The 27373-nt window shown below is 48.4% G+C and overlaps 1 protein-coding gene across 2 annotated transcripts in view; it reads right to left on the bottom strand.

The window, feature by feature from the left end:
• RRN3 (RNA polymerase I transcription factor RRN3) overlaps window positions 1–27373 on the bottom strand; it is a 423539-nt gene that overhangs the window by 101990 nt on the left and 294176 nt on the right. For both annotated transcript variants that reach the window (XM_078663171.1, XM_078663172.1), the window contains exons 15-16: window positions 18632–18740; window positions 9062–9214 (exon numbers count right to left, since the gene is read on the bottom strand). In XM_078663171.1, the coding sequence (XP_078519297.1) occupies window positions 9062–9214; window positions 18632–18740 (262 nt within the window). The remainder of the gene's footprint in view (window positions 1–9061; window positions 9215–18631; window positions 18741–27373) is intronic.

Below are 27373 nucleotides of genomic sequence, written 5' to 3'. Positions count from 1 at the left end.
ACGACTAATTAGGCAACAACCATGTGCGCTGACGTCAGTTCTGTGCACAACTTTCCGCGCCACGAACGCAGAGCCATGCAAGAAACTGACCACTGGTGCCAAGAAACTAGGGCCCTGAAAGGGATGACCTTAACCCTAGAAATTAGTTCGCAGAACGGGGAGGATGGGTGGGGCGGTAAGGAATCCATCACTAACTAATGTCTCTTACAGATATATCGTTACACAAGTAGTAACTTGTGCATCTGAAAGAGACACGTTAGTGATAGATTCCTTACCTTCGAATAGATACTACAGCAATACCAACCCCGGTGGTGGGTCTGTGAACAAGATTACACCAGAAAGTCACGGAGAACAGGACGGCCGAAGAAGAAGTCTCTCCGGACTTGACTGTCAAGGCAGTAATGCTTGGTAAACGTGTGCAGCGAGGCCCACGTAGCTGCCTGACAAATGTCCTGCAAGGGAAAGCCACATCCCAAGAAAGTAGTGGCTGCCGTTGCTCTGGTGGAATGGGCACGCAGCCCCACAGCTCCTTCTTAGCCAACGAGTAACAGGCCTTGATGCAGAGAACGACCCACCGAGAGATAGTCCGTTTGTGCACCGCCCAACCGTTTTTGGCACCCACATAGCCAACAAAGAGCTGGTCATCCACCCGGAACTGTTGTGTGCGCTTCAGATAGAACCAGAGAGCACATTTTGGGTCCAGACGGTGGAGCCTCTCTTCCTCTTTTGAAGGATGCGGAGGCGGAAAGAAGGTGGTCAAAGTGATGGTCTGCCCGAAGTGGAAGGGCGTGACAACCTTTGGCAAGAAAGAAGGATGGGTCCTTAAAACCACCTTTTCCGGATGAAGAGAGAGGAAAGGAGGTTTGGAAGAAAGACCTTGGAGCTCCCTTACTCTTCTGGCAGAGGTGATAGCTACCAGGAAAGGTGTCTTGAGAGTAAGAAGACGCAAAGGACAGGTATGAAGGGGCGCGAAGGGAAAGCACATCAGATACGTCAAGACAATGTTCAAGTCCCATTGAGGCATGATGAATGGCACAGGAGTAAACATGTGCGTAATGCCTTTCAGAAAACGGTTAACAACCAGGGCCTTAAAAAGGGAAGGCTGATCTGGAAGCCAGAGAAAGGCGGAGATGGCTGAAAGATAACCTTTGATAGTGCCCAGAGCAGAGCCCTGCTAGGCCAAAGAAAGAAGGAACAGAAGGACCTCAGAAAGAGGGGCAGAAAGGGGATCCACAGCTTTAGCTGTGCACCATGCCACAAACTTGTTCCACCTGCAGGCATACACCGTTTTAGAGGAGGGACGCCTGGCTGCCAGAATGATATCACAGACTTTGGGAGGAAGACCGAAAGCTGTCAACTGTCACCACTCAATCTCCACGCATGGAGGTGGAGGCTGGACAGGTTTGGGTGGAGGACCGCCCCCTGCTGCTGCGACAGAAGATCCTCCCGAAGAGGCAGTTGGATCGGGAGATCGATCGCTATGCTGAGTAGCTCGGGATACCGGTATCTTCGTGCCCAATCCGGAGCCACAAGAATGACTTGGGCCCGGTTGCGCTGAATCTTCTTCAGCACTCTGGGCAGAAGTGGTATAGGTGGAAAGGCGTACAATAGACCAGAACTCCACTCGCGACAAAAAGCGTCGTCAAGGGAATGCCGCCTTGGAAATTCCAACGAGCAGAATTGATGACATTGCGCGCACCCTTCGGTGGCGAATAGATTTAACCAAGGCTCTCCCCACTGCTGAAAGAGACCTTGCGCCACGTCCGAGTTCAAAGGCCATTCATGATCCATCCATCACCGGCGACTGAATTCGTCCGCCCTGGCGTTCAGAGAACCTGCCAGGTGTTGAACCACCAAGGTAATGCCTTGATGTTCCAGCCATGTCCAGAGGCGCAGAGCCTCGTGACATAGAGTCCAGGTCCCCACCCCGCCCTGCTTGTTGCAATACCACATGGCGGTGGTGTTGTTTGTGAACACCTGCACTATACTTCCCTGGACAGAGGGAAGGAATGCTTTCAGTGCAAGCCGGATCGCCCAACGCTCCAAAAGGTTGATATGGAGCCGAGACTCCGCCGGAGACCAGAGGTCTCTGATCTCCGCCTCACCCAAGTGGCCTCCCCATCCCAGGAGAGAAGCATCCGTCACCACTGTGTGCTCCAGTTGGGGAAAGGAGAGGGATCTGCCATTGACCCAATTGTGATTGGTGAGCCACCACTGCAATTGTCGTACAGTGTCCTCCGAGATCTGGACGTGATCGGACAGGTTGCCTTGATGCTGCGCCCACTGGAACTTCAGGTCCCACTGCAGAGCCCGCATATGCCATCTGGCAGGATGCAGGAGGCCATCATGCCCAGGAGCCGGAGGGTCATCCTGACTGAAACCCGGGATCGAGGCTTAAAGATCGGAATCATAGCCTGAATATCCCGGACTCGCTGGTCGGGAGGATAAACCAGAAACCACGTCGAATCCAGAACCGCTCTGTGGAAAGGGGAGCTTCTGAGAGGGACTCAGGTGCGACTTTGGCACGTTGATGGAGAACCCCTGCAGATGTAGGAGGTCGGCCGTAGTCTGAAGGTGGCTGACGACTGTTTGGGGCGAGCCCGCCTTCAATAACCAGTCGTCGAGGTAGGGGAAGACTGACGCCCCTAACCTGTGCAGATGAGCTGCGACCACCGCCATCACCTTCGTGAACACCCGAGGGGCGCTGGTAAGGCAGAAGGGGAGCACAGAAAACTGAAAATGCTCCCAGCCTACAGTGAACCGCAGGTAGCGTCGGTGGGCCGGCAGGACGGGGATGTGAAAATAAGCGTCCTGCAAGTCCAGAGCTACCATCAAGTCTCCAGGGTCGATGGCAGCCAAGACCTGAGCCAGAGTCAACATCTTGAACTTCTCCTTCCGGCGGAAGCGATTGACGTTCCTGCGGTCCAAAATGGGACGCAGGCCCCCTTTGTCCTTCTTGGGGCCAGAAAGTAGTGGGAATAACAACCACACCCTACTTCTGGCCCAGGAACGCGCTTGATGGCCCCCTTGGCCAGGAGGGTTGCAATTTCCTGCTGGAGAAGGGGAAAGTGATCCCCGGACATGCGGCGGAACTGAGGCGGCATGGCTGGGGGGGGTAGACTCAAAGGGGAGGGGGTAACCCCTTCGGAAAATTTGCAGCACCCACCTGTCTGACGTGACCAATCGCCAGTGGTGGAGGTGATTTTGAATCCTGCCTCCCACAGGTGTGGGGTGCACCCCAAAGCTCGGACTAGGAAGGCTTTGAGGTAGACGCTGCAGGAGCGGAAGTGGACTGACCCATCCGCTGTCCCCTTGTGCCGCCACGGTGACCTCCACACCCACGCTGGTTTTGGTTTTGCGCAGGCTTCTGGCTAAACGAGCGTGCAGAGGTGCCCCTTCCGTGGCCACGAAAGGAACGAAAGGTAGACGTGGCAGGGCGTGTGGTGGAGAGACCTAAAGACTTGTCCGTAGCCAGAGAGTCCTTGAAACGCTCCAGCGCACAGTCTGCCTTATCGCCAAAGAGGCGAGTACCATCAAAGGGCATGTCCATGAGGGAACTCTGGACATCTCCCGAAAACCCAGTGGACCTCAGACGGCATGGCGACGCAGGGCCACTGTTGTTCTCCCTAAAGAGTCTGCGGTGTCCAGCCCACACCGAATGGTGAACTTAGCGGCATCCTTACCCTCGGCAACAGCCTGGGACAGCACATCTTGGACCTCCTCAGAACACTGAGGCAACACCTGTGCAACCGTATCCCACACTTCGTGGAAATAGCGACCCAAGAGGCATGCAGTGTACACCGACCGCAGCCCTAAGCTGGCCGAAGAGAAAACTGCTTGCCGAACTGCTCTAGTTTCTTAAGAGTCCTTATCCGGCGGAGCTGTGGGAAAGGCACTCTGGGATGTCGAAGCTTGGATGGCCAGGCTCTCGGGCGTAGGATAAGTGGTCAGAAAAAGCAGGGTCACCCGGCACCGGGCGATGATGCCTGGTGACGTTCTTATCAACAGGGGCCCCAAGTGCCCAACAAGACGTCAGTGAGGGCGTCATTAAATGGCAGCAGTGGCTCCGACAAAGTGGACGCCGTCTGGAGCACCTCAGTGAGGAGATTAGTTTTGAGGGCCACCGTAGGGAGATCAAGGTGGAGGACCTCAGCTGCCCGACGGAGCACCATCGTGTAAGAAGCGTCCTCCTCCATGGTAGGCGGGGGAGAGGCAAACCACAGGTCAGAAGGTCAAGGTCGCTGGCGTCCTCTAAGTCGTCTGCCCAGTCCTGCTCAGGGTCACAGTGACGAGCAAGAGAGTCCTCAGACCCCTCCCAGTTGTCCTCCACCTCTGCCGCCCGTGGTAGAGACTGCGGCGGCAGGGCAGGGACCGTGGGGGGCTTATCCGGCGCCGTGTCCCAATGCGGATCCCAGATAGGTACAAAATTGTCCTAGAACCGTGGCAGGGGCGGGACAAATGGCACCCACTGCGGCGCCGGATGCAGAGCCATGGGTGGCACTGGGGCCGGAGCCGGCAGCGTTGGACCTTGTGGCGCCGTGGCCAGAGCCAGCGGCGCAGGATCCCTCGGCGCCGGAGCTGGACCCACCGCTGGCGCTGACAGGATCCTGACACAGGACCGGGGGGCACGAGGGCGCACCGGCAGGAGCCCGAGGCCTAAACAGGCGGTCCATGGTAATAAGAAATTCTTGCACCTGTGCAAGAGTCGCCGAAGGACCCGGATAAGGTGGGTAGGCCGCTGGACTTCTGGGCTCCGAAGGAGCCGCAGGGGCATAACCCCTGTCCCCCCGCCCACATCCGGGGACCAACGGGGGAATGTCGAAGAGCAACAACGCTTCTTCGACTTCTTTTTGTGTCGTCTCTTACCCGAATCCGAGGGTGAAGACTTGGAGCCCAAGGTGCGAGGACGAGGGCCCCACGAGCGTTCTCTGGAACGGCCCCTGGACCAAGAACGGCGCTGGGACGAGTGCCGGACCTCCAGCAGCTTCCGGCGCCGCCCCCTAAAGGCCTTCGGAGCCATGGCCCGACAGTCCAAACAGGACCGGGAGTCGTGATCGGTCTCCAGGCAGTAGAGGCAGACATCGTGGTGGTCCGCCACCGACGTATTGTGACAGCAGGCCCCTACAAGACTTAAAACCAGGCATACTTATGTGCACCAGAGTATACTCAAACTTATAGGAAATAAAAGTCTCAAAAGGATAGTCAACAAGTGACTAAGGTAAATGCTCTAACCCGATCTGCGCTTACTGGCGCGGAAAAATAAAGAAGGGATGTCAGCGCGCATGGGTAGCGCCTAAGTAGTCTCCGTGACGTCATCTCATCGGATACGAGGCCAGCGACAGATGCGGAGCCGCACGACACCACCTACTGACACGCAGAGGTACTACTAGCGACAAAACTTTACGGATCCAGTCTGACTCCGGGTGATATTCTAAGGTAAGGAATCTATCACTCATGTGTCTCTTTCAGATCATGTGCACAACAACCTCCTTTGTTTGTGTAGGCTCTGGCCCCAGGCACACCACAGGGGGGCGGAGTGAGCATTGTGAAAGGCACGCACAGTCCTATTCAGTGTCAGGTGCTACTCCTCCCACTACTCCAAATGCAGATTGGCCTATTCAGCCTAGCGCCGACTCACCCAGCCCCTCTTGAGCCACTGCACCTCCCAAGCCCCTGTCACTCCAGAGCCAGACATGCAGTACACATCAGGTAGACACAAAAGACACATAGCACACAGAAATGCCCACTTCTAAAAGTGAAATTTCTAAAATAGTGATCATAAATCTGCGCACACCATTATGCGGCATTTATTACCACCACTCCAAACATACCAAACTTGATCACGCTACTCCTCTCCTGTCAGGAATTACCACTGAAATACATATCAGAGAATCCCTAATGCATTCCTATGAGAGAACAGCCTCACAGTAGTGAGAAACCAAAATGGCTAATTGTCACTACCAGAACATGTCACACAGTTAATTCACATGTCCTACCTTTTACCTACATTGCACCCTGCCTATACAGCTAGCTAGTGCCTACCTTAGGGGTGATTGATATGTAGTAAAAGGGGAGTCACAGACGTGACACCCACTTTGTGTGCCATGTCACAACGGCAGTAAACTGCGCATGCAGGCCCTGTAATGACAGAAGCCTGAGACAGGTTTGAAAGGCAACTTTGGTGGGTGGCGCAAGCAGCGCTGCAAGCCCACCAGTAGCATTTAATTTACTGGCCCCGGGTATAAGAGATAATACTTTACAAGGGACTGATAGGTAAATTAAATTCGCCAAACAGGTGTAGACCAGTCTTACCACGTTTACCATAGAGAGCACATGCACTTTACACTGGACAGCAGTGATAATGTGCGCAGAGTCCTAAAACCACTAACACCAGGTCAGACAAAATACCAGGAGGAAGGCAAAAAGTTCAGAGATGACCCTGCAAAAAGGGCCAAGTCTAACAGTGTGTCTCTCTGTCTGTTTGCTAGACATGTCTGTCCCCTTTTGGTTGTCCTGCAATAATGTGAGTGTACTATCCTTTCAGTTTTAATATTTTTTTTCTCTCCCCCAGGTGTATCCTCAAGGTATCTTGTTTTTCATTTGTACTGGGCTACATCACGAGTCCAGCTACCAGGGTACGGCACTTCAATCACACATACAATCCGTTCTTGTCAGAGTAGACAAGGATCCCTTGGTCCTGACGAAATGCTGCAATTCCTTGGACTTTAAACAGGCCTGAAACGTGTTGACCCCATTCACTGACCATATCCTAATTTAAACTTGGGAGGTTATAAATTTCTCCCCCCTCCAGCCATGACTTTACAGTCCTTGTTTTTAATATAGCATAGAAACCTAGTGAATAAAGGATACCTTGTGGATTTCCTATAGCTATTTTTAATTCTTACTTGCACTTCCCCGTCTACTCACACTAGTTTTTTTTCCCCTCACCTATCAGACTTTATATCGGCAAAAAGACAAGACCTCCGGCACAGAAGCCCCCCTGCGGGGCCCGTTGGGCATTGAAGCACCGGCACAACGAGGAGCTGCCCGATGATGAAGCATGACATCCTTCGGGGGGTGCGAGGGCACTTGCTCTTAAAAGGAGCTATCCCCCCAACTGTTCTCTCAACCTCCTGGCACCTGGGAAATTATCCCTCCCTTACCCCTTTCAACGCCTTCCTTACGAACTCCATACTTATTTTTCTTGTTATACATGTATAGGGGCGTGTATGCCGGACCTAGCCAAAAGCCCCCGTCCCTCCTTCTGTGATTTATATTGGATCCATAATGGACTATCCCTCTTGTCCAGGTACAATTTGGAGTCTACGGTCTGTGGAAGAGACAGTTTCCTAGCACACACAGTGAAAATTTGCAGTTTAAAATCTGTGATACACAACAAAAGGTGGGAGCTCAGCTACGCTTCACGAAATGAAAGAAAGGAATGGATATCATGCAAGAGAAATTATTATGAGAAATTCCACAATCAGTCTAGAGCCCGAGGTCAGTCAAAAGGTAAGAATTTGCAGTTGAAAGTATCCATCAGAAATGTGATTGTGATTTGGGTCCAACATTTCAGTCACAGTTCAAAACTAACTAATTAAACTACTTTGAAGTCAGTAACCAAAATAATGGTAACTGTCTCAACTCATACTACCAGACTGGTAGCTTCTGGTGTTGTGCAATTATGGTATAGACAAAACAAATAACAACTCTGGTTTGAGCCAATCCATATTAGATACCAACAGAACAAAAGTTTGTTTAGCTCTATTCAAACTCCATACCACACAGACGAGCCTCCATTGTGTTCCCTTAACAAAACACTCTTCCCTTAACCCCTTGGCTGCTAGGGTAATTCCCCCACGGTGCGGGTGGGGGCTCCGCGGCACCAATGTGCTCACAGTGCCCACAGTGGAGCTGTGCTCACGACGAGCTGAGCTCGTCACAGACCCGCCCACTGATTAATTCTTCCACACAGGCGGGGAATTAGCCGTGCGTGGGTGGGCCGCGGCCGTTATGACGAGCTCAGCTCGTCATGAGCACAACTCCACTGTGACTCATGATGAGCTGAGCTCGCCATGAGCATGGAAGGGGTTAACTACACAACTGTGGCCGCAGGCATTGGCAAATAGGTAAACTTACCGTTCACAATTTTCAAGTTTTGAAATAGGATTCCATTCCAAATGACCATGTACTTCCTCTAAACAAAATAGACCAAACTAGATTAACATTTTGGTGCAAGATAGAATTCTCCAGACTATGGCACGTTTTTGGTATGCTAAATTACTTTTGGGATACCAAATGCCCCTTCTGGTAGTATCTGAAGGAAGGAAGGAACTGGGTCATCCAGAAGCTAATTTAAAATAGCCTTTTCATACTTTCCTTGTAAAATATTACATATTATAGACAACAACAAAATGAGTTGAACAAAAGGTTTTCTAATTTTTCATTCATTAAAATTTGAGATTTACCTCCAAATGAAGAACATAGCCAAGATATCAATTTACATAGAAAAATACATGTAATATAAAAGCATCAGAGTTCTGCCACAGACCCCTTTAACTTTATTAACATGAATTAAAGAAGCCCTTGAAGCCATGTTTGTACTCGTCAAAAGCAAACCTTTCAGAACCCCATAATATATCACTAAAATATCACACAAACTTATTTTGTCGTAGGTAGAAATAGTGGTCGTTTGATCTATGTTGTAAAGATGAACTAACGGGAATCCTCCAGTTTCAAAACTCGTATTATTCCAGTATCTAAATAAAAAAAAAAAGCAATGCTATCTCAGCCTCCCTTGTGTCATAGCATTTCTTCTATCTGAATCGAAATTGAAGTGTTCGTTGTTTTTTACATTAAATCTCACATCCACGTGGGAACCAAAGGGAAACATTAAATACGAATCTATACAGACAACTGTTTCGGAGATCCTTTACACTCAGGCATCCAAATGTTAGGCATTTCTCACAGGCAGAAGTGATTCCATGGAGTTTGAGTCCGGGAAGCAGATTGACATTCGCAGTCTGATCTACATCAGATTTATACATAAATAAAAGTTTACCTTTTAAGAATGCAGGGATCGAAGGGGAAAAAACTGTCCAGTGGATTTACACACATCTGTACAGAGTCTCCACCAGAGCTGCTTCTAACAACTGGGATCAATTGTCTATTGTTCCTTTCAATAATGGTGTAGCAGAAAACTAACTGGTACTTCCTGTGAAAAAACACAGTGCACAGATTCAAAACATCATGTATACAAATGTATTTATAGTAGAAAACATTGAATTTATAAATGTAGGAAGTAGTTTCTGTACACATTGTAGCTACGATCGAGAAATGACGAGAAACAGTGAGCCTTTTCAATGACCTTCCTATAAACACAGACTATCCTCTACCTGACTCCTGACTCGTCAGACGCGGTCGCTCCACCTCAAGCTGCCTCCCCGACCTAAGTGCGGTATTGTAACCTGCCCTGAGCTGCTCTGAGCTGCACCCGATTGCTTTTATTTACTCCCACAGCGCCCGATCTCAACTATTGACTTGCATAGCGGCCGATATTAATTAATTATTATTCCCTGCCTTGATTTATTCTGAGCTGCACCGGATCTCAATCACTTACTCCCATAGCGCCCGATTTCATCTTTAATTAATCATTCCCATAGCGCTCCAACACCTCAGTAGTTGCGCAGTTTGTTTCGCAGCGTAGCGCTTGTCCCACTTGCACCAATTAGCATAATTACACAGCGCTAGCCTCCATAACGTGCTGTAACGCTGAGCTTTGTCTGCATTGCCTTGCCTTTCAATAATTTGATTTGATTGTCTGTGCCCGAATTTGTTTGTTAGTTTGAGCGTGTCATTAATACTTTGTGCCCCCATCTCTGCATTGGATTTGGCCGACTGCCATCTTGTTTAGTCTCTTGTTGTTGTTGTTTAGCCTTCCCTCCCCGGATATCCACCCCGCCTCCCGCCTCCCAGCTGCTCCGCCCTCGCCCCTCCCCCTCCACTATCCATATATGACCGATGTCCCTACGCGCAGCGTTCACGCACAGCGGCCGCGCCCCATGCGCGCCGAAGGTGCGCCAAAGGTAAGCCCGTCTACGCCCGTCCGCGCCTGGACCGCGCCCAGTGCCAGTCCCCCTGGTCCTCGCCGCACCCAACCCCCTAGAATCACATATGATGCCGCTACTCTCCTCGCCCTCAACCCCGGACGCGCACCACACTGCTGCGAAGCCACCCCAGGACGCACCCACGGCCCATTCGCCTGCCTCTCCTGCAAGCTCAACTGTTTCAGGGCCCTCACCAAACCCACGTCCTCCACACACAGCTCCGAACCCAACGGCCTGAAGTGCATCCTACTGAACACCCGCTCGGTCCACAGACATGCAACAGAATTCTGGGACCTAATCGACACTGAGTCACCTGACATCGCCTTCCTTACTGAAACATGGATGAACACATCTTCTGCTCCCGACATCGCCATAGCCATACCGAACGCTTACAAGATTATTCGAAAAGACCGCACCGATCAAACAGGAGGAGGCCTCGCCATCGTCCACAGAAACACCATCAAAATCACAACCAGTTCGACGACAATCTTATAACCGCCGAACATCTCCACTTTCAGATCTACACCGACCCCAGAACCACCCTTAGAGGCACCCTCATTTACAGGCCTCCAGGCTCCCGCACTCAATTCAGCAATGACATCTCGGACTTCGTCAGCCCGCACGCCCTCGCCTCCGAAAACTACATTCTTCTAGGAGACCTCAACTACCACCTTGAAAACATACTCGACAGCAACACCACCACCCTTCTGGACAACCTGGCCAACCTCGGACTCAAACAACTTGTTGACACCCCCACCCATGTAGCCGGACACACGCTCGACCCTATCTTCACCTCCAGCAAACACATCTCCTTCGATCGCACCACAGCTCTCCACTGGACGGACCACAGCTGTGTTCACTTCAGCTACAAAACCACCCTGACCCACAACAGCCCACAACCTATTCCCCGAAGAAACTGGAACAAAATCACCTCCGAACAACTCCTCACATCACTCAACCAAAACCCCCCCACCCTCTCATCGGACCCAAACCAAGCGGCCACCAATCTCAAGCAATGGATCACCCACAGCGCTGACGAATTAGCACCCTTGAAAAAGCACCAGATCAAATCAACCAGCAAAAAGGCTCCCTGGTTCAATGATGACCTTAAAAATTCCAAGAAGCTATGCCGCACCCTGGAGAAAACATGGAGAAATAACCCAACCACCGACAACATGTCCACCCTCAAGGCAGCCACCCGCAAACACCACCAACTGATTCGATCCGCCAAGAAATCAGCATTCAAGGATCGTCTCGACAACAACACCCATAACAGCAAGGAACTCTTCAATATCGTCAAAGAATTCACCAACCCCACCGCAGCATCCAACGACATCACTCCCTCCCAAGACCTCTGCGACGCGCTATCCTCCTTCTACAACAAAATTGCCGACATCCACAACAGCGATCAACCCGCCCCACCCCCTCCAGACCCTACTCCCCCTACCAACAACCTCAGTGCCTGGAACACAATCACCACTGAAGACACCATTCGCCTCATGAACTCAATCCACTCTGGCTCGCCTTCTGACCCCTGTCCCCACCACATCTTCAACAAAGCTGACTCCATCATCGCACCCCAACTCCGCGATGTCATCAACTGCTCTTTCAACTCTGCCACCTTTCCAGAAAGCTGGAAACACGCCGAACTCAGCGCCCTTCTGAAAAACCCCACAGCAGACCCCTCAGAACTGAAAAACTACCGACCCATATCCCTCCTCCCATTCCCGGCCAAAGTCATCGAGAAAGCCCTCAACAGCCAACTCGCTGCCTTCCTTGAATCCAACAACTCCCTTGATCCATCTCAATCCGGGTTTCGAGCCAAACACAGCACCGAAACCGCCCTCATTGCAGCGACCGACGACATCCGATCACTCCTGGACAACGGTGAAACAGTGGCCCTCATCCTACTCGACCTTTCCGCCGCTTTCGACACAGTCTGCCACAGCACCCTTATACAACGCCTCAGCAACATCGGCATACAAGGAAAAGCCTTGGACTGGATCACCTCATTCCTCGCTGGGAGAACTCAAAGAGTCCGACTTCCCCCATTCTACTCAGAGGCCACCGAAGTCATCTGCGGCGTACCCCAAGGATCCTCACTCAGTCCCACCCTCTTCAACGTCTACATGAGTCCTCTCGCCTCCATCGCGCGTCAACACAACCTCAACATCATCTCTTACGCCGACGACACCCAGCTAATCCTTTCCCTCACCAAAGACCCCAACACAGCCAAATCCAATCTTCACGAAGGCATGAAAGAAGTAGCCGAATGGATGAAACAGAGCCGCCTAAAACTCAACTCAGACAAAACCGAGGTGCTCATCCTAGGATCCTCCCCCTCAGCTTGGGACGACTCTTGGTGGCCTTCCGCTCTGGGCACAGCACCCACACCCACAGACCACGCACGCAACCTGGGCTTCATCCTGGACTCCTCTCTCTCGATGTCCAGACAAGTCAACGCCGTCTCGTCCTCCTGCTTCAACGTCCTTCGCATTCTCAAAAAGATCTTCCGCTGGATCCCACTCGAGACAAGAAAGACTGTCACCCATGCTCTGGTCACGAGCCGACTGGACTATGGTAACACACTTTACGCCGGAATCACAACAAAATTACAGAAAAAACTCCAGCGTATCCAAAACGCGTCAGCGAGACTCATATTAGACATCCCGCGCCAAGATCATATCTCCGGACATCTAAAAGACCTTCATTGGCTCCCCGTCAACAAAAGAATTACTTTCCGCCTCCTCACCCACGCACACAAAGCCCTCTACAATCTAGGACCCGAATGCCTCAACACTCGACTGTCCTTCTACAAACCCAACCGCCAACTAAGATCGTCCAATCAAGCCCTCGCCGCAGTCCCACGCATTCGGAAATCCACCATGGGTGGCAGGTCCTTCTCCTTCCTGGCTGCCAAGACCTGGAACTCACTCCCAACCCACCTCCGCCTTACTCAGAACCACATCTCCTTCAGAAAAGAACTGAAAACCTGGCTTTTCGACAAATAATGAACCCCTTCCCCAAGCGCCTTGAGACCCTCTGGGTGAGTAGTGCGCTATACAAATGCCCGAACTTGAACTTGAACTCTACCAATGTCCCACTTACGCAGGACATTAAAATCTGTCAACATAGGTAAAGTAAAACAAGAATTTACAATGCAATGGTCTAGTCTTTGTTAAAGTTAGAGCTATTGGTATTGCTCATGACATTATTTTTGTTTTTAAAAGATATAAATAAATAGCATTGTCATTCACAATGCAAATAGCTTAATCTCTCACAAATGCGAGACCTATTGCATTTGCTCACACACATAGAGCCATACGCACCCACCCACAGAGCCACACGCACCCACCCACACAGACAGAGCCACACGCACCCACACACACACACACACAGAGCCACACACAGAGCCACGCACACACAGAGCCACACACACACAGAGCCACACACACATACCACACACACACACACAGAGCCCCATACACAGAGCCACGCACACAGAGCCACACACACAGAGCCACACACACAGAGCCACACACACAGAGCCACACACACACACAAAGCCACACACACACAGAGCCACACACACACAGAGCCACACACACAGAGCCACACACACACACAGCCACACACACACAGAGCCACACACACACAGAGCCACACACACACACAGAGCCACACACACACATAGAGCCACACACACACACACAGACAGAGCCACACACACACAGAGCCACACACACAGCCACACACACACACACACAGACAGAGCCCCCCCCACACACACAGGCAGAGCCACACACACAGAGCCACACACACACACTGAGCCACACACACACAAACAGAGCCACACACACACACAGAGCCACACACACACACACACACACAGAGCCACACACAGCCACACACACACACACACACACACAGAAATGAAATGAATTTGTACTTGTAAAGCGCACTTATACCCCAACCGGGGTTTCCTGGCGCTGTACGCATACCGCTGTGGAACCCTTCCTGGTTTTTCCCTGTGAAATGTCCACTCCTGGGCACCCCCAAGGTGAAGCCAGGCATCCCAGCGCTGTTGGGGCCGTTGTGGAGATTAAGCAAGCTATTGCCCAGAGTTGCAGAGTGGGACCCATGATTAGAATAAGCACCAAGGCGAGAATTATCAGGTCCGAGGAAATTGAGCCCAAGACCCGCCGAGGCGGGAATTGAACCCTGGTCCTGGGCCAGACCTCTGCATCAGGGTCTGCCGCTCTAATCATTGAGCCACACTTCTCCACAGAGCCACACACACACACACACAAACACACACACAGCCACACACACACAGACAGAGACACACACAGACACACACACACACACACAGAGTCACACACACACACACACACACAGACAGAGCCACACACACCCACACACACAGACAGAGCCACACACACACACACACACACAGACCGAGCCACACACAGACAGAGCCACTCACACACACAGACAGAGCCACACACACACACAGACAGAGCCACACACGGACAGAGCCACACCTGGCATGCTCCAAGGACCTCCAAGACTAAAGCACTCTCTAAAGGAGCTGGCCCCCCCAGCCCTGCTCTCCTGTGCATTCCTTGCTCGCTTGGTATCCTTTAAATCTCATGTTCTTCCCCTGACTGAACGGACCGAGACTCCCCGCGCTTTATCTTTGTCTCACTTCACCTCCTACCTTGCTTCAACCCTTTGTCTTAACATTTGCATACTCGAGGCCTCGCTGGCCTCCGAGGGGACGCAGGGCTCGGATCGACGCAGGTCAGAGGAAGACGGGGCTGAAATGCGCCCAGAAGGGCCCGTTTCCTCCACGCCGCAGCCGTTTCCTCGCTCTCGGCTCGCAGTTTCCCCAGAGCAGAGGCGGTTCCGCAGGCATCCTGCTTCCTTAAGAGCAAACACCGTTTTTTAGCAACAACTTACTACTTTGCCAGGCCTCTCCCAGCATGTATTTTAGGGGTGTGGGAACCGCCTCCAGAGGGGCGTGAAGGGAGACTTCCTGCAAGGATCCCGGCTCCCTTTATAAATCTCTACAAAACATGACTGTTTCCACTCCAAGGCCTTTGTACTTCGAAAGTTCAATCGGGCAGGCTTATCCAATTTTGCAGGCCGTTTCACCAGAGTGTCGTCTACTTTATACAGTACAGATGGTTGCCTAAAAGAAGACGGGCTGGGAAAACGAATGTAGCCCAGCCAGAACAGTAAAATACATCAAATAAAATACTTTTCCAGGGCGTGGGGTACACCGGCTCTCTCACTCGCCTTTTTACCAAGGCGAGTGTGAAGTAACATTTAGAAGCCCAGGTCAGCTGGCGTTTACACGTGGAGAATAAAACGTGCAGTACAAAGAGCATTTTATTTCCTGCCTGGAGACATTTGCTGCCGGTGTGAATCAATAAACACATTTCTCAGCTCTTGACCGAAACCCAATGCGGCTTTTAAGGCTCAAGTGGCGGGTATAGATTCTGCGGAATAATTAAAGGCAGAAGTCGGACACCTATGTAGGCCATAGGACCGCCGAGCCGCACAATAATCGTGCGCGAGAATGGACGGGTATGTTTAAGGATGCATGTGGGTGTGTTATATTGGAGGGGGATCCTATAGGCAAAAATAAGCTTTTGCAGTTCTAGTTGAGGCTTTTGAGGGGTTGGGGGTTTTATGTTTTTTAACATGTGTATTAAACATGTTAGGAACCAGAGCGCAAGTAAATAAATAAACGTTATATTTAACAGGGTTAACCCAATTAGAGTCACTGGGACCTGGGTAGAAAATTATTACAAACAGAGGGGTCCCAGACTAGGGGAGACAGAGAGAGATTTATAGAAAATAGAATAAATATGAAAACAAATGAAAAAGAAACAAATCAAGAGTACGATGTTTTTATTCACAAAGTACTGAAACCTTATTATTAGTTGTAGAGTCACATCTAAGGTTTTTCACATATTTTGTATACAAAATTGAATTTATTTGTCACTTGAATGAAGATTCCTTCCTTTTCTATTTTCCACGAATCCCCTCACTGCACTACCCCTCTCCTAATCCCTCTTCTTGCATATGTGGGCACAACTGCTTAATAAATATGTGAAAAACCTTAGATGTGACTCAACAACTAATAATAAGGTTTCAGTACTTTGTGAATAAAAACATCGTACTCTTGATTTGTTTCTTTTTCATTTGTTTTCATATTTATTCTATTTTCTATAAATATCTCTCTGTCTCCCCTAGTCTGGGACCCCTCTGTTTGTAATAAGTAAATAAATAAAGCTCGTTTGAACGGTCTCTATTACAGCACATGGGTTGGTTTTCATTTGGTTTTATTTGGGAAGTGCAAGACTTTCCAGACAAGCCCATTTACTTCACCACCCCCGCAGCTCCTTCCTTCCCCCGGGCCAGCCTGGAAGCTATCGATTTATCTGTGGCAGCGACGCATATTTGGTTAGGAGGGGTTCTGGTTGTGTGTACAAGGAAGATTGCTGGTGTGATGAGGGGGTCCCCGTTGCCCTGCAGCTCGCCTCATGGGTGCTGTTTTGCAAGCTCGGGCTCTTGGTCATCGTCCTGATCAGATGGCTCTGTTTCCTTCTGTCTCTCACTGGCAGGCAGCCACCCCCCCTTCAGCTAAAACCCAATTTCCGATAAAGTACTAATAGCTAAAGCACTTGCCCTATAAAACACAACAAATCATAAAGGCAGCCACGGACCACTCCGTCCTCCAGATGAGCGCTTTCTTCGTGAACTCTGCCTTCCGGTGTCTCTGCCTGCTCCTGCTGGGCAGGAGTTCTTCCTCGGGCAGATCCCCGTCTACTCCTCCTCGGGCTATGGGGACCCCCTCAGGCACTTTCCGGCCACCTACGGGGCTGCCGGGGTGCAGGAGTCACCGCTCCCGGCTGGGCCAATCACAGCACGGCCTCACGGGACGAGCCTCCCACAGCCAGCCAATGACTGCGCGGCTCCTCAGGCAAGCCTGCCGCGGCGGCCCAATCCAAGCGCTGCCTCTTCGTGGTATCAGCGGCCCCAGGGCTGATGCCGATGATGTAAGCCCCGTCCTTTTCAGACTGTTGCGTGTTTTTTGTTGAGTGACGGATGACGTCACGGACAGAAAGGACAGCAAAAAACACGCCCCTCAATCCGAAACGGACGGGGCTTAGAGTGACAGGCAGAGCTCTTCTCCAATGGCTGGCCACCGTTTACGAAGCCAGCCAATGGAGAAGAGCTGGCTCGTTTACCTCCCTACTCTAAGATATAATTTCTCGCCCAGAGAGACTGCGCAAGCGCAGTCTACGCAGGCCGAGACCTAAAAAGAATATTTACATTGTTTTCCATAAGCATTGATGGGCTTGCCGCTTTTGTGACATTGTCTTTCACTGCAGTGTCTGTGAGGTTTTCTGATCCATGAAAACGTTAGAAAATAACTATTTACAAATCCGCGCCAAGAGCTGCTTCAATAGCAACTACGACCGCCTATTTCTTCCACTGAACCACTCAAGAATTGTGGGTATCACCTTAAATATGGCTTGTGTTCTCTGCATTCACAGGTTTCATTCAAAATGAATGCAAACCAATCCCACAACTCCAGTGGTACAAGTTATTAGTACTTTGATAGCTAAAACAATGTAGCATTTATCACAACTACTTTAATGTATGTGCTGCTGGTTCAATGATAACTTTCTATTATGGCAGGGGAGCAGAGCATACAATGGTGGCTATTGTCAAGAACATTTTATTCAGAAATAGGTCCTTGAAGAGTAGCTTAGTTCTCCATGTGACTATTGAGGATGTTTTAATGTTGTATTTCTAGAAACCAAAGTTAGTTAACAAAACAAAATATACATTAACAAACTTTTCTCTGTACAAGTGCATACAATGTAAAATTAACATTGTCTTGAACATATGGTGACCAACACAGATAATGGAAATGGTCTGTTTTAAAGATTTGAACCAGAAACACTTTTCAAAGGCAGCACTATTTAGGTATTAAGTATACAACAATCAAACAAAAATTACCAACTATTTTTAATCATAAAATTATTGATGGGTAGATGTCGATAACTGGATGGTTTCCACTTCTAGGTTTAAGTGACTTCAGATAGACAATGGGGGCAAAGCATAAGTTAACAATGATATTAATTGAAACCCTAGGTTGAAAACTCCATCTATTGTGTAATCCTATCACGTTACTATATAGTCCTACTCATTTAATTCTATATGTGTGTGCCTCGCCAAAGACCCCATAAATCCCATCCCAACGTTCTGCAATCACATTAAACATTATGCAAGGGTGGCAGTCATAATGAAGGGACACTTTGCCACTATGATTGGGAATGCAAACGGTAATAGTTAAGTAGATCCTATTCAACTCTTGTCTGAACTGTGCTAAATTGTGACTCAACTTATGAGTGTTGTTAAACATTCAGTGGATAAAATTTAAATCGCAGTTCCTTCCTGTGCATAAACAGTTATAAGGCAAACAACAATGTATCTTTACAAACCTGGTAAAACCAGCAAACAAGTTAACCACAAGAGGCAGGCAAATCTTCAAAGGATTAAGCTGGCACATGACTATTCGTTCAAAATTTAAATTTTGCAAGTAGGTCAAACCTATAAAAAAAAGTGAAATACAGATAAAGGGAAAATCTATATATAGGCAATAACATATTCAAGAAGGTCGCTAACTCTTACTTACAACTCAAGTTTTCCAGCATCGAATTCATGAACACCGAAGAGCTCTGCCCATTGTTGATTTAGAACACTTTCTAAATGGTAGGAAATAAATTGACTGAGGCTGTAGCTTCTGAACTAACCTAAATCTCTCATTCCAAAGACGAAAAGTATAAAACAAAGTTGGGAGCTAGGCCGCACCGGCCTGCAGAAAGCAAGAAACTGCACTGAGTCTTTAAAATCACACTAACCATATAATCTGATAGAGACATCTAGCCGCAGATTGCTCATCTTAGAATCCTCCCCAGGCGCCAGACTGGATCCGGATATTTTTTCAGCAGTACCTCTGTGCGTTAGTAGAAGACGTCGAGCGACTCAGTAGTGACGGTGCCTCCCGAATGTGATGTCAACGGAATCCATATAAGCCCTCCCCCGACAGCACTGACGTCAGTTACTCCTTTTCTGTGCTAGCCACACGGATCCGAACTGCAGTTCCTCCCCCCGTTTTTCGGCCTACTTGATGCATTTTTGTCGAGGGGGCACTGTGCCTTTTTTCTACCCTCTTTCAATGTCCTCGAGTTCATGCCATGTGAGCACTGTGGACGATAAATGTCCGCAGCGGACCCTCACTTGATTTGCATGTGATGTCTGGGTGAGTACCATGTCTCCGACGAGTATCACTCTTATCGTCAGCTCCAACCGAAGGTGCAAAGAGAATGTCGCATGAAGCTCATAGTGGCGCAGAGGTCACAGTCATTGAAGTCTTCTAGTCTTCCTCAGTCCCATGCGCGCTCCACTGACTGACTGCGCGTCTACTCTCTTAACCGTTCCCGTGGGCATCATTCTCAATCAACGTCCAGAGGTTAAGTCTTGGATTAGGCGTTCGAAGTAGCGGCATCACCTGCCTTTGTTGCCTGCTGCTGGTCCCCGCTCTTCAGTTGAAGTGTATGGGCATGAGTCAGTCCTGCGCCTCCCACCTATCCTGGGGTGACTTTGACCCAGATGAGAAAATATTATCAATCCATCCATTCAATTTTTGGGTCCTCACCTTCCTTGGAGCGCCCTTGGGCCCCACAGAGGTGCATGAGGCTGTGCCTGTGTGTCTGCTGGTGTATTCTCCCTCGGCTTCAGGTTTCTGAAACCATAGCGACGCCAGTGCCCAGCCCCTCGAGGCTACCACCTTGAGCGACCGCTTCTGGTTTGCTAACTCAGATGTCGGCGTCAGGCTCTTGTCGGCTGGTTCTGATAGTTGTGCCATCGATGCCGCTCCTTCAGATGTTGAGGTGTTGCCTTCTCTGCGTCGACCAGCTTCGGTTACAGCGTCAGATGCGGCGCCCATGGAGTAGACTATCCCAGACTCTTTCTCTGCTCTCTGGAGCACTTTCTCAGTTTTCCCCTTCTGTGGAGCATGGTTGTGGAGGTAATAAGGAAAGTGTGGTGTGTCCCTATCCCATTTCGGACTTGGTTCCAACCCCTTGGTTGCAGTCTAGCTGGTTACTTGACTTTAGTGACGCCAGTGGTTTGTAATATTCCACAGCCTCCTATCTATTCCTGGGTTGGCTATGGAGGAGAGCTCCGCTCTAGTGGACATGCTCAATCGAGCAATGGTTGCATTGGATTTGCAACTTCCTTTTCTGGAACTGTCAACCGACCCTTTACTTGGCATTCTACATCAAAGACTAGACTAACGTAGAGTCTGTCCTTCCTTATAGTGAATGTCTTTTGGATATCCAGGTTGGAGCTTGGGCTAAACCTGAAACAGGGCTCCCCGTGGATAGCTCCATTTCTTACAGACATAGCCCGGCCCCGGAGGACCAGTCCTGTCGTCTTAGACATTCACCTAATCAGAGCTTCGTGGAACAGGCTGCTGTAGCCACCCAAAATATTGATTTTATCCCTCATGTCCCTCTGGAAAGAGAGGCCAGGAAACGTGACGCATGTGGGATGTGTACTTTCTCTTCTTCTAGCTCTGCTCTGCAATCTCTTAACACTTTTTGTGTCCTCGCCCGCTACTCCCACACCTTGTGGGACTCAGTGAATCGCCTCTTGCTCTCTCTTGTGGAGGACGCCCGGAATGCTCTTTTTCCATTGGCACAAGATGGGCTACAAGCTGCAAAACTTAGCATCCGCTGTGGTATGGACACCACTGATTCTGTTGGCCGGACTATGGCCTCTTCCGTAGCTCTATGTCTCTGTGCATGGTTGAGTAGCTCCAGGTTTTCAGAGGCTGTGCAAACCACTTTGATTGACATTCCTTTTGATGGTGCCACCCTTCTTGGCACGCATGCCGATGCAGCTTTATGCCAGTTCAGAGATAGTCATGGTGGTATGGAGTCAACTCTGTAGCTTTCTCTGGGCAAATTTCTTTCCCCTTGTTAGTCTCCTACTAGCCTTCGTAGGCAGAGTACTTCTCTCCTTTCTAGGATTACGTCCAGTGTAGTGTTCCTGTTTGCTCCAGGTGCTTTTCTTCGATTTTATGCTGTCAGTGACAGGTTTTGTTTTCAGCCATCCGGAGCATATCTTACTTTGCAGCCTCATGGGAGCCTTTTCTTACAGGCTCTTTCTGCCGCTTGAGTTTTTCTACCCGAGACCTTGCGCTATGGTGGGTATTCTGTTTATGTTGTGCGGATGCACTGTAGCCTTGTTCCCGGTTTTCTGGGATTTTGTTTTGTATGCCTTATGGGCATTCTGTGAGATACTTCTACACTTAGCATCCCTTACAGGGAGTTCACCTTCATTTTTTCCATGCTCCTAACCTCCATATGCGGTACAAAAGGGGGTGGTGATGGACGGAGCATCTGAACCAATCAAACACTCACACCCAGTCAACAGATGTGGGTTTAATCCATCACCGTTCTTTAGCCCACTCTGCCACCCCAGTTCAGACATGGCCATATGCAAATCAGTCGGACCCTGTGCCTCATGGCTGAAGACGGCTGTAATACCAGAAACCAGTCCTAGGAAGCTTGAATCCGGTCCAGGGAAGGCATGGCTTGGCAGTTCGGGCTGAACTGTTCCCATGAGGCACAGGGTCTGATTGATTTGCATATGGCCATGTCTGAACTGGGGTGGAAGAGTGGGCTAAAGAACGGTGATGGATTAAACCCAGATCTGTTGACTGGGTGTGAGTGTTTGATTGGTTCAGATGCTCTGTCCATCACCACCCCCTTTTGTACCGCTTTGTTCGCCATAAGTTGGCAGGGTATGCTCAGACGTGAGTCCCTTGCTCACTTTGCCACTGGATTTAAGCAAGCCTGGCTGAAGACGGCTGTAATGTCAGAAACCGGTCCTAGGAAGCTTGAATCCGGTCCAGGGAAGGCATGGCTTAGCAGTTCGGGCTGGACTGTTCCCATGAGGCACAGGGCCAGACTGATTTGCATATGGCCATGTCTGAACTGGGGTGGCAGAGTGGGCTAAAGAACGGTGATGGATTCAACCCAGATCTGTTGACTGGGTGCGAGTGTTTGATTGGTTTAGATGCTCCGTCCATCACCACCCCCTTTTGTACCAACTTACCTCCATATGGGCGATAGTTGTACCACAGGCGGGCAGACTCTTTGGCCTGGGTAGCTTTCATTCCAGTCTACGACCTGCTTTGGGGTTGACCTTCTCTTTGTTCTGTTTTCCTCTGTGGGACACAGATTTTCTGATACTGGTCTTCTGTTTGCCTATTCGTTCAGGTCCAAGGTTCCACAAGTCCACCTACACCTTAAGGTGTATTCACTTTCTTTTATGCCCTTGAGGATCGGTATCTTTTTGATGTATTAGTTCAACCTGTGCCTGGGTACCATCTTTTTGTGTAAGCCTTTTTCTACTTTATTATGCTCCTGATGCTGTTAATCCTCAGCAGTTTGATATTCTTTGTATCTATTTTTACTTTCTAGGTGTTCTTACCTGCCTAATTGGGTTATAGCAACTGCTGTTGCTTCCTGAAGGGGGTGAGGGTTGGACTGTTTATACATATCAGCCATCGCAACTATGGGGTAGCTGTTTTTGTGGGCTGTTCCCTTCAGTTCTGTTCCTCTTGGAACACCAGTCCCTTTGCTTGTTTGGATCCATGTCTTGGTATCCTTATTTCACAAGAGGCTAGGTTTCCCTTTCTTTTCCTATATCTTCTCTTCCTTCTCGTAGGTGGGGATAATGATGTCTCCCTCATAGCTTAGAATGCCACTTCCGCCTTTATTGGCGTTGATTTTCTATGTAGGGTGCTACTTTCTCTTTATTCTCCTTCCCTTCCTTGGGAGGAGTTCAGTTCCCCCCTTTTTTTGGTGGTGTATTTTCTTTACTTTTTCTTTTGGCATATCCTAACTTTTGTCCAACTATGTACTTCTGCACTGTCATTCAATTCTTTTTCTCCTTCCTGGAGTTTGTCCTCTTCAAACTCTGTACTCCCAGTTTTCGTCTAGAGCTTTGGTTTGGTTTATTACCTGTTTCTCAAGCTTCCATGGAGCTTTGGCCAGGTTTATTACCCGTTTCTCAAGTTTCCATGGGTTGGCCAATGTGTGATTGTCAAAATTGGCTGTGATGCCCTTAGTGTCCACCAGCCTTTTGCTTCACCCTGGCGGTGGTCTTCTTCATGGTGGAATTTCCACATGCGGTTATTCTTTGTTTAACTTGTAATTGCCTGATGGCACTTTACCTCAGTTGGTTCTTGGACAGGTGCCATTGTTTTAGTCTAGTGGGAGATGCCTTCCACTTCCTACTCTTATGTGGTATTGTGTTGCTGTTTTCCAGCTTTGTTTTTCTGTCTCTGTCCTTCCTTGGTTACCTCTGTTCTAGGAGTGTCTTTCGTTCCTCCACTTCTTCGTCCTCCTGCTCACTTGAGGAGGATGTGGGTGAGTGTATATATTTTTGCTCTACTCTGTATGACTTGTGTGTCTACGGAAATATCTATCTTTCGTTATGTATTTATATCCCTAAGTTTTTTATATGCATATATCTCCTAATATACATTTATCTTTGGATATATATGTATCTGCATGCATATACATATCTCTTGAATAAATGTATTGTAGATGTGTTCTACTTCAGGTATATATATGTGTGTGTGTTTTGCCCATAATGTCGTTTGGCCTTCTGTACGGTGTATGTCGCTGAATTCTACCTACACCATTCTTGGTGACCTGGTTCCCCCTTCTTTTGGTTGTACTGGTCTCTTTCTTTCCTTTTCTTTAATGAGCTTCTCCGTTACATGATTCCGGAGGATGCTTATATCTGCCAAGGTTCTCAGTGTAAGAGCAGCTTCTTTTTACTGTTCTTGTTGTTTTTCTAGCGATGCTCTTTAGCATTCATTGTTCTCTCTTTCTCCATCATTCTATAATCGGAGGTCCGTTTTTCAAAATCTGTTTCTCAGGGTAGTTTTATTGACGATCAGTGGGTGCTTTTATTCGTTGTATGTGTTTGCTGCAGCTGAGCACGCTGTGTAAGCTCCTTCCATTTAGTTTTGAGCTTGGACTCTATGAACTATAGTCTTTCACCCTTGGCATTTTACGATCTTAGGTTGCATCCCTTTTTTAGGGCCGCCTATTTTACTGGTTCTATACTGTGTTTCTCATGGTCTTATAGCTTTCTACTCCCTATGTGCTTCACATAGACCTTCTTGGAGGTCAGTCCTTTCAGTGAGCATCCTTGCTCCACCTATCATTATTTTGTATAGTCGGGCTCCTTTCTATTTTTTGGGCTGGCTTCTCTTATTTGGGGATCTTTTGGTAGGTCAGCTCACAGCCCCTCCTCCAAAGATGGTTTTGCTTGGGTATCTGATTCTAAGATAAGGAATCTGTGGCTATGTGTTTCTATCAGATGAGTTGCTTACCTTCGGTAACGCTTTATGTGGTAGAGACAGGATCTAGATGCAGATTCCTTACTGACCCATCCATCCTCCCTGCTCTGCGAGATAAGGGCCCTGTTGTCTCCAAGATCCCCTCTTAGCATACTAATACAGTTATTTCAATCAATACTTGTTAATACCAGACATTTATTTTTTTGGCACACAGTTTCCAGAATCTTTGTCTAAGTGGCTCTGCGTTGTTGGCGCAAAAAGAGTCCCAGTAGAAACTGACGTCAGCGCTTCGGTTAAAGGCTTATATGGACTCAGTTGACTGCACATTGAGGAAACATCGCTACGGAGTCGCTCTAGCCATGCACAGAGGTACTGCTAAATAAAAATCTGGATCCAGTCTGGGACCTGGTGTGGATTCTAAGATAAGGAATCTGTGGCTAGATCCTGTCAGATAAGCCATTACCGAAGGTAAGTAACTTGCTCATCACAGAGGACACAAATAGTAGTTCCTTTTGAAGCTTGAATAAAGCATTAGGATCATAACAGAAGGATGTACATCTAAGCCTTGCCATGCAAGCAATGTGCTATTCAAACTTGCCCATGTGTCCAGGACACAAAAACCCTACTGAGTTGCATATGGAAAATGGAGAATACAGGTTCCAGCCATCCAATGAAAATGATCAAAGATCTTTATTTCGGCACTAAGCCATAAAAGCACATACAACCAATAAAACATACAATAAAACATATGGTACAAATTAATCATACCCTGGAAATTGCATTTATAATTAACATACACATCCTTCCATGCTATACATCCCCCAGTAGAGTTCAGACAGTAAATACTTAGTGGCATGAAATGGTGTGTTAGTCAGGAACAGCAAGATAGCGTCAAGTGACGCTCTGGCAGGAGACATTACATTGTTATAAGAATATTGAATATTGAATGAACAAATCACTAACCTTCAGACATTAAGTAATTAAAACACAGATAAGAGGAGAGAGCCGCAGCTGGCAGTTAAAATTCATAGGCACTCTAGCTGAGGTTACTGTGCTATTATGAAAAATGTTTCACAACCGGTTATCTTAATATATTCACATTAGACACTTGACGGATCGCCACTATGCAGATTTTCCAGGATGATGCACACTTTTTGCCTAGCTCTCTACACTCCCCTCAGGTATTGAGAGAGGAAAGACCAACGGCTTACTAGTATCAAATTTCATTATCCTGAGGGCTTTTTTTTTATGCTACCTAGTGCCCAGATTCCAACACAGTGGAATAATCCATCACCTCCTGCTACTCATGAAGGCCGGGCAGAAGAACATGAAATGCTCAATAGTTTAATTTACAGCAGCATAGGCTGGGCACTGCTGCTCAGCGGGCATTGTCCTCACATGGCAGTAATGGAATGGAGGAGGCAAGGTCCCATACCAGAATTGTAGATACAGTCGTCTAGCTAGTGGAGGCTCTATCTCATCCAGAAAATCCTCTAATATGAAGGAGGCCTTAATTGCGAGGAAGGAGAGTATTAGAGAACCATGTCTTCTTTGGGTGTGTAAAAGTGAGTCTCTATGTTGCCAACAAGCAGTTTTAATGAAGGACTTGGAGATAGCTCCAATCTCACCAAGGGCACTCTATAGACTTGAGACCCCCATCTTGGTTAGTGTGGCTTTTACATACTTAATCTAGAGAATTTTGCTAGAGCCTGCATGAGATAGTATTTCCTCTAACCCTTGCCAATAAGGGAGAAGCTCTGGGATAGCCCAGATCCTCCTCCAGTACAGTACGGGGCACAGTCCGATTGTACCAGGAAATGCTCTCAGCCCAAAATCTAGCCTGAGTGGGAACAGGGGAGTACTTACAGGTAGACCTACTAACTTGCTTTTCCACCTTAACTAATGTGGTTGCACCCAGATGCCCCCACAGCTCTGCACCATATGAGGCTGACGTCAGTGCCTGGTGATTATACATCAGCAAAGCTGGCTTAGTAGGGAAAAACTGTAAGCTACGCTACATCATAAGAACTCCTCCCTCCACTTGTACCATTTTTAATCTAAGCTGCGTAATGTGTGCTTGCCACCCCACGTGTTCAGTCAATGTTATACCTAGATACACAAAGGTACGCACCCGCTCTAACAGAACCCTTGCTAATGTTGGATTAGCCCTGGTTGAATGCCCAGAGTTCAGGACCATATACTGAGGTTTGCTCAAAGTGAATCTATAGACCTATAATTTTACAGAAACACTCAGATTGGTCCAATGATTTTTGGAGTCCCATGGGGGGTTAGGAGAGAAGAAATGTAGCATCAGAGAACATGAGGGCTGGAACCCTCAAGTTTGCCAATCTGGGCAAGTCATTTTCACACTGGTCTAAAAGGTTTACTAGACCATTAATATTAAGTTTGAACACATGAGGGGCAATACGCATCCTTGCATGACTCCTCTGGTCACCGGGACTGGATCAGTCAACACAACTGTGCTACCAAACCTGACCTGCACATCGTTTTTTAATGTAGTCTTGCTATATTGCAAAGCAGATAGCTTGGCACCTTCACTTTGGAGAGAACTCGCAAAAGCATTGGTCTAAGTACTAAATCGGTAACTGGGCAAAATATCGAATGGACTAAATATCGAGTCAAAAATATCGTTTGTATAGAAATATCGAAAGAAATTATATCGATGTAAAAAATATCGTCATAGTTTTCACTAATTAAATATCGAAGTAAAAAATATTGAATCAAAAATATTGTGTACTGTTAATATCGAATAGTTAGTGTTGTTGAAAATATC

This window comes from Lissotriton helveticus, chromosome 10 (assembly GCF_964261635.1).
Source record: "Lissotriton helveticus chromosome 10, aLisHel1.1, whole genome shotgun sequence".
In the NCBI taxonomy this organism is placed as follows: Eukaryota; Metazoa; Chordata; class Amphibia; order Caudata; family Salamandridae; genus Lissotriton; species Lissotriton helveticus.
Note: the sequence above shows the minus strand (reverse complement) of the source record. Positions and strands in the feature narration are given on the sequence as shown.